At 35.8% G+C, this 8596-nt stretch overlaps 1 protein-coding gene across 1 annotated transcript; it reads right to left on the bottom strand.

The window, feature by feature from the left end:
• Positions 1 to 360: 360 nt before the first annotated feature.
• Positions 361 to 3257, bottom strand: LOC103988763 (large ribosomal subunit protein eL8y). Its single transcript, XM_018826941.2, has 7 exons — positions 3194 to 3257; positions 2910 to 2957; positions 2600 to 2801; positions 1183 to 1352; positions 917 to 1045; positions 726 to 818; positions 361 to 642 (listed from the first exon to the last, which is right to left on the bottom strand). The coding sequence occupies exons 1-7, from the start codon at positions 3194 to 3196 to the stop codon at positions 511 to 513; spliced, it is 777 nt and encodes a 258-aa protein (XP_018682486.2). The 5' UTR covers positions 3197 to 3257; the 3' UTR covers positions 361 to 510.
• Positions 3258 to 8596: the final 5339 nt, after the last annotated feature.

An 8596-nucleotide genomic window follows, 5' to 3' on the forward strand; every position in this document is an offset into this window, starting at 1 on the left:
TTGTGATAAAGGATCATCTTGCAACTCATTTCTGATTCTGATCTAATGATAAAGGTGTTCCTGAACCAATAACACTCGTTGACGCGTGTAGGAACAACTGAATGAATCTCAACAAAACCAAAACATAATACTATGTTCTTCGCGATTTAACTTGGAACAACATTCACACGTTAAGAATTCGTTTGTGCCAACTTTCTAATTTAATTTCTAATATTTTAAAAAACTAATAACCAGCATACAACCCTCTAAATTACCCACAAACAAAATAGTCTAGGTTTTAATAGAATATGAATGCGCCAAATAAAAACACTCAAAAGTTAACATAAGTCGAAACAAGTGCCAAACCATCAACAAGCAAACTAGTAAGCAAAAGCCGATTAAGTTAAGAGTACTCGAACAAAAGCTTGCCATCAACAAAATGTTCAATTATACTCTTCCGCCTCCAGCTACAGAAATCAAGCAACCTATTTGATGACATTTATAGCGCTACCAATGACGAGATGAGAAGACCTAAGTCATTCTCTGGGCAGCTTCCTTTGCTAGTACCTTCTCCCTGGCCTTGGATTTTGCCAGAGATTTGGAACCCATGATTCCACCACCCCACTTCCTCCTGACCTCATCAAACTTGTCATTGAAATTGGCCTGGAAAAAGACTTGTAATCAGTATAGGCAAATTTCTTCATGCAGAAATCAAAGACAGTCACATAACTAGTTTTATTATTCACCTTAATCGCTTCCAGGATTTTGCTGAATTCTAGTTTGTCCTCATTCTTCACAGTGGTCAGACACAAGACTGATGCTGTTTTCTTATGCACGATCTATCAAAGTTCAATTTACATAAGAAATAAATGAGTCAGCAGCACATGAGAATATATCGCTTTAAATCAAATGTCAATGATAATGAGATGGCCCTAACCGCTCCTAAACGGGCTTTTCCTTTGACAATACAGTAAGGGATCTCCATCTTCCTACACAAGGCGGGTAGCCACACGACAAGCTCAATTGGATCCACATCGTGTGCGATAACCACCAACTGTGCCTTGTTCTATGAGGTGCATCAACAAGTTAAGTCGGCAATGACAGCATTCTCCAAAAGGGTTTTGTCGGTAATGGAATCAAGAAAGAAAATAATAATAATACAATCTGAAAGCGTAAATCTAAAAGGAAAAGAAAATTGCTGACCTGTTCGATAAGGTAAGTGACATGGTTGAGCCCATACTTGACAACAATGGGCTTCTTCAGTTCAACAGTCTTCCCTTCAGCTTCAGCTTGTGCCCTCTTCAGAAGCCTTTCCTTCTTTGCAGCTCGGTCTTCAGGCCTGTACTTCAGAAGCATCTTGAAGAGATTTGTAGCTACAGAAAAAAAAGAAAAAAGAAAATTAGACATACTTCGTTCAGAGTGAATCCTTCAGATGAAATGATTTCAAATAGATCTAACTGAAAGAATTATCAGAAATACAAGAAACAAGAAAAGATGACCAGTAATTTCTCAACATGCATCCAGTGAATGCAAAGGAATAGCCTAGCAGTTTAAGGACATCTCTTATTATCATGAAAGATCAATACCAATACAAATTCATATACTTTTTGATAGATAGATACCTAAACAGTTCAGTCTACAATTCTGAAAGCAAAAGATTTAGCATAAGGAAAAATAAATTACTAATAGCACGGTCCACACTTATTTTTTTCTTTTATTATCCAAATTAAATTAATAACCATTTATGATAGAAGTGATAAATCATTTCTGCAAATTCAAAGAATTAAAATCATTATAGAAACAAATTGGGCTTTTGCTCACAATTACTCAAGTTTTCATAAAAGCATGGGAAGCTTCATGCAGCAACAAACCTATTAACACCTGAGTGGTCTCAGTCAACAAGGCAGCTGACTACGAGAAAAAGGCAATCATCATGGATCAAGAAAGCATTTATTTCATAGGTTATAAAACCACATAAGCTGGAATTGTTATTCATTGATCACTCTGAGGGCTGTGTATACACAGATTAAATTAATCAATAATAACAACATTTCATAGTACCTCGTCAATATTACAATATAAATATTTATATTCAACTGGAACAAGACACCGCGGATCCATGTACTAGATTTAATGCAATTATGAAGAAAGTTGTTGATGAATGATGATTAACGGAAGATGTGAGTAGAATTAGAATATCTTAAGCAACAGTCACAGGGGTAATAAACAATTAAAATCACTCAACTACAAGCATAATCTGATCAGGATGTTCACCACCATGACCATCAAACTGAGCAAAACGATAACCAAATAACATTGCTTTAAGCATTCTTACAGTGGTTCAAGTAATTGTACCCACAGTATATATCCGCAGCACAAACAACCAAATCAAATAACAAGCAGGTATTCCTTTCAATATCACATAACCAAATTATATGATTGCTTGACAGTTACAAATTACAAGATTGCCAAAATAACACAAAAAAAATTTAGCAAGCAATGAATGTATATAGATTCCTTTCATCTAATAGTTGATGTGCATAAGAAGTTTCAAAAATTCAAACATCTAATTAAATTTGAGGCAGCATAAAAGGGGAAGAAAATTGAGATTTTAGCTCACCAAGGTTCTTGTCCAATGTCCGAGTGAACTGATTCAAAGCTGGTGGAACCTTCAGCCGCTGCTTCAGTATCCTTTTCTGCCTCTGAATCCGGACCACCTTCGGCCATTTCACGAATCTGTGCAGATCCTTCTTTGGAGGCAATGCCCCTCCGATTCCGAACTGCTTCGGGCGCTTCTCAAACAAAGGATTCACAACCTTCTCCTGAGATCCAAACATAAGCATTCAGCAATAAAAAAGCGAAAACCTAGAAACAAATTTGAAGCTTTAAAGAGTTCTGTGTATAGAAGGATAAGAAGAAAGAGAGATCACCGGTTTCTTCTTCGCCGGAACGGGCGCTTTCGCAGATCTTTTGGGGGCCTGGAAGACGAAAAATCACACGCTACAGTTCATAAATGACTTCAGTCATGCAGAAAATACAAATAGACTTAGAAAAGGAGGAAGCTTTTGCAACACGATCCGACGGAAACGAAGAGCCACGAACGGCTACTTCTCGATCCGATCCCGCAAAACTACGAGACGGCTGTGGACCTAGATGGCCATACAGATCGAGTTCTACGAAGGAGATTGACGAAATGACATGGCTTTCAGCGTACCATTCCTTCGCTCCGATTAGGGTTTCGTGTCGGGAGACGGCGCAGAGGGACCGCTATAGGGGGAGGCGGGCGCGCGCTTTTATATAGTACGGCACAGTGTAAGTCACTACCAGGGTTTGAGCACGTGACTGGCGCGTGCCATCTCGTGTTTGGGCTCAACCCCAGAGGCCCATATAAGGGACAAAGTCCAATAGTCTCCGCCGTTCGAATCCCTCTCCTGGAGAAATCAGACGTTCCATCACCGTCAGATCCCTCGTCACCACTCCCCATCACCATCCGCTTGATTCGCCTCTCCTCTTCCCGCGCGCCCGCGGGCGGTCAAATAGAATGCCGCCGAGCTTTGAAATCATCGACCCGTCGATTAGGATTTCGAGCGGCGGTGGGTACCGGAGTTCCTCGGCGGCTCCTCCGCTTCCCGGAACCTTAAGGTCCACAAGGAGTGCTGCAATTTCATCATCTGCAAGTGGCGGGCCGAGCCCTCCAGCCGCATCACCTTCATCGGGATCCGGAAGTCCCTGATTGGTCAGGTACCTCCATTAGGTGTTTCGATTTCCTGTATTTTCAGGCGAATTTACCCGTCGCGACGTCGACGGCATCGTACTCAGATGTATATTGGAGATTGGGCGCTGAAGAGGGCACAAGCGTGTGGAGTATTGAGAATTGATTCACAGTAGTTATCTAAGTAGTTATCATGGATAGTTTTAGCTATGTTTCAAGAATAACCCATGATCCAAAAGTTATAGGGTAGTTCCTATAACTATCTCAATCATGGGTGACATGGTGGAGTGAGATAGTTACCACTATGTCCTATAAATATGACCATAGTTCATGAAGTAAGATAGAGTGTGTGTGTGCACTTGGGAATATCTTTATTCCGTTTTTATCGTTTCCTTGCTCATTCATCCTCAACATTTGTGGTATCAGAGCCTAGTTTAACTGAACTAGGTATTATGGCTTTCAATGGCAATTTCACGTCGCAATCTCTTATTCCTATCTTCTTCAACAAATGCTATGAATTTTGGAGTATCAAGATGAAGACTCTATTCAAGTCTCAAGATTTTTGGGACTTAATAGAGAATGGATATGCGGATCCATATGACGAAATCAAACTGAGGGAGAATAGAAAGAAGGACTTAAAGGTATTGTTCTTCATTCAACAAGCTGTACATAAGATAATTTTCTCGAGAATTATAGCAGCGACAACCTCAAAGAAAGCTTGGTTGATACTTCAAAATGAATTTCAAGGCTCATCAAGGGCGATTACGGTAAAACTTCAAACCCTTCATTGTGAATTTAAAATTTTATTCATGAAAAGTAATGAATCGGTGTAAGATTTTCTTTCTCGAGTGATTGAAATTGTTAGTCAAATGAAATCTTATGGTGAACATCTTCCTGATCATATAATTGTTGCAAAAGTTTTGAGAAGTTTAACTTCGAAATTTGATCATGTTGTTGCCACAATTAAGGAGTCAAAAGATTTATCTATATTTTCATTTGATGAACTAATGAGTTCCTTGTAAGCACATGAAGTAAGGTTGAATAGGTCACTTGAGAAAAATGAAGAAAAAATATTTCAGGTTAAGGGGGAGTCTTTTACTTCAAAAGAAGACAAAAAATCAGTAGGAAGAGGACGTGACAGAGGAGGATTTCGTGGTAGAGGAAATGAAAGATGAAGAGGAAGAGGACACTTTGATAGGCATGATGAACAAAGGCAATCAAATTATGATAAAAAAAATTACAAGAGTGGAATTCAATATCATATTGTAAAAAGTTTGATCACATGAGGGTAGATTGCTGGAAAATAGAAAAGCAAGCTAGTTATGTGAAGGAAAATGAAGAAAACAATAAGTTGTTTGTGACTTATTTACAAGTTAATTATATCTTAAATGATATTTGGTTTCTGGATAGTGGATGTTCTAATCATATGTCAAGCATAAGATCAATGTTTAGAGTTATTGATGAAACTCATAAGTTAAAAGTTAGATTTGGAGATAACAAGCAAATCCAAATTGAAGGAAAAGAAATAATTGAGATGAAGACAAATCAAGGGAAGGTAAAATACCTTGATAATGTTTTCTTTGTTCCTACTTTATCACATAACTTATTGAGTATTGGACAATTGATAGATTATGGATATTAGTAATATTTGATGATGGTTCATGCACTATTAAAAATAAAAAATTCTGGTTTGATTATAGTAAATATTTTCATGATGCAAAATAAGATGTTTCCACTTGATGTTTCAAATATTAAAAAGTATGCTTTTATCGCAACTCAAAAGAATGAGTCTAATATATGATATTTAAGATATAGACACCTTAACATTAAGGGTTTAAGGTTGTTAAATAAAAAAAGAATAGTTTTTATATTGCCTAAAATTAATACACTTGATGTATGTGAAGGATGCATTTATGACAAACAAAGTAAAAAATCGTTTCCTATTGGAAAAATATGGAGAGTATCTAATTGTCTTGAATTAATTTATGCTGACTTATGTGGACCTATGAATACAAAATCATTTAGTGATAGTTAATATTTTCTATTGTTTATTGATGATTATAGTCGCATGAGTTTGGTATATTTTCTGAAACTGAAATCTGAAACATTTGATAATTTTTAAAAATTCAAAGCACTTGTAGAAAGGTAAAGTGGTAGATATATAAAGACACTTCAGATAGATATAGGTGATAAATTTTTATCTAATGAGTTTAGTTCTTTTTGTGAAGAAAATAGTATTCATAGAGAATTAACAACACCATATACACCGAAAGCATCACAAGCTAATGCTTATGCTTTGATGAATTCATAAAATCATCACAAGCTTGATGAAAAATCTAAAAAATATATCTTAATTGGTTATTCCTTACGATCGAAAGCATATCGATTATATAATCCTATTAGTGGCAAAGTTATTATTAACAAAAATGTTGTATTTGATGAAAGAGCAAGTTGGAATTAGGAGACTAATAAAGGTGGAACACAAATTCAGATTCCAGTAGAACCAAACACTCCACTAAATCAAATGACAGATCCTACTCCAACAAGTTCATCGTCAACCTCACACAGTAGTAGTTCAAATTTTGATTCCTCAAATGAAACCCCTCCAAGAAATTTTAGATCACTAACAAGAATTTATGACTTAACATTTGCTTTATTTATTTCATATCCTATACCTTTTGAGGAAGCAGTTGAAAAAGAGGAATGACGAAAAGTAATGAAAGAAGAAATCAAGTCAATTGAGAAGAATGAAACTTGGGAGCTAATGAATCTACCGAAAGAAAAGAAACCTATTGGGTTAAAATGGGTGTTCAAAACAAAGTTTAATGCAGATGGAAGTATCTAAAAGCATAAGGCTCGGCTTGTAGTAATAGGATATTCACAGCAACAAGGTATTGATTTTGATGATATTTTTTCTCCAGTTACTAGATTCGAAACTGTGAGAACTTTCTTGGCTTTAGTTGCTCACTTGAGTTAGCCTGTTTATCAATTTGATATGAAATCTACGTTTTTAAATGGAGATTTACACGAAGAGGTTTTTGTTTCTCAACCCGAAGGTTTTTTAGTTAAAGGAAATAAAGAAAAGGTGTATAAGCTGAGAAAAGTTCTTTATTAGCTTAAACAAACTCCAAGGGCATGGTACAGTAAAATTAATTATTATTTTCTTTAAAATGGGTTTAAGAGGAGTAATAATGAATCTACTCTTTATCTAAAGAAGGAAGGTGAACATAATATTCTAATGGTTTGCCTCTATGTTGATGATATTATATATATGGGTTCATCTAACTCTTTTATGATAGGATTTAAAAAGTGTATGATGAATAAGTTTGAAATGTTAGATCTAGGTTTACTACATTATTTTCTTGGGTTAGAAGTGAAATTGAACGTAATGGATCAGATGAAATTTTTATTTCACAAAGAAAGTATGCAATAGATCTACTCAAAAAATTTAATAAGTTTGAAATGGGTGTTGCAAAGCTGCAGCAACACCCATGAATGTTAATGAGAAACTAAAACTTGAAGATGATACATGTTTAACAAATGCAAGATATTACAGAAGTTTGGTTGGAGGTTTGATTTATCTAACTCATACTCGACCAGATATTACCTTCTCTATTGGTGTAGTATTCAAATTTATGCATAGCCCAAGCAAACATCATCTCGGAGCTATTAAAAGAATTATACGTTATATTGTTGGAACTATAGATTATGGTATTTGGTATTCTCATAATTTTAAATTTAAATTATTTGGTTTCACTGATAGTGATTGAGCAGGAGCTTTAGATGATAGAAAGAGTACTTCAGGCAATATTTTTAGCCTTAGATCAGGAGCTATATCTTGGAGTTCAAAAAAGCAAGCAACAATTGCGCTATCAACACCGGAAGTAGAATATGTAGCTACAACATCAGCAGCTTGTCAAGTAATATGACTTAGAAGACTTCTAGAAGATCTTCGTCAAGAATAAAAAAAAACAACGAAAATATTTTGTGACAACAAAGCTACAATTGTAATGACGAAGAATCCAACATTTCATTGGAAGAACGAAGCACATAGAGATACACTATTATTTCATCCAAGATCTTGTAGCAAGTGGAGCCATAGCAATGAAGTATTGTGGAATAGATAAACAAGTTGTGGATATCCTCACTAAGTCGCTTCCAGTTCAAAAGTATGTTGATTTCATGTTGTAAATCGGTGTATGTAACTAAGAATCAAGGGAAAGTGTTGAAATTGATTTATGGTAGTTATCTAGGTAGTTATCATGTTCTTGGTAGTTTTATACATGTTTTAAGAAGTGGCTTATGATCTAGAAGTTATAGGATAGTTCCTATAACTACCTCAATCATGGGTGACATGGTGGAGTGAGGTAGTTACCACTAGATCCTATAAATAGGACCATAGTTCATGAAGTAAGATAGAGAGTGTGTGTGTATACTTAGGAATATATTTATTCTGTTTTTATCATTTCCTTGCTCCTCCATCCCCAATATGGAGTCTATGGGAAGCAGTGCATGAAGTTGGAGAATGTGAGCTGCTAAAGGTATCTTTAAGCCTTCATCTTCTTCGTCGATTTTGCAATCTCTACATGCCTACTTTAACTACTCAAGCTTTGTTGCTCGGAGAGTATGACTACATTATTAAAGAGAAGTTTCACTCTATTGTTGCTATCATTTGACTGAGTTAGGTGCCTGTATATGGGAAACTAATAGCTGGTTGGATGTGTTGAATCTCGGATTTTGATGATGAAATCAATTGTAAATTGTTTGATCTAATCTATATGTTGAGAAAAGTGTGTAGGATTAACTATGATAACAGTAAAATACAAACCAGGTGTTGTGCTAGAGTTAAGATCGAGATCTCGTTGGGAGTTCAAGAGTTCGTCGGAAGTCCGGACGTTTGTCGGA

This window comes from Musa acuminata, chromosome BXJ2-6 (genome assembly GCF_036884655.1).
Source record: "Musa acuminata AAA Group cultivar baxijiao chromosome BXJ2-6, Cavendish_Baxijiao_AAA, whole genome shotgun sequence".
Lineage (NCBI taxonomy): Eukaryota > Viridiplantae > Streptophyta > Magnoliopsida > Zingiberales > Musaceae > Musa > Musa acuminata.

Coding starts and splice junctions, on each gene's coding strand:
- LOC103988763 (XM_018826941.2), bottom strand. Junction 1,353..2,599: donor GACATTGGACAAGAACCTTG/GTGAGCTAAAAT, acceptor TTTTTTCTGTAG/CTACAAATCTCTTCAAGATG. Junction 1,046..1,182: donor TCACTTACCTTATCGAACAG/GTCAGCAATTTT, acceptor TGCACCTCATAG/AACAAGGCACAGTTGGTGGT.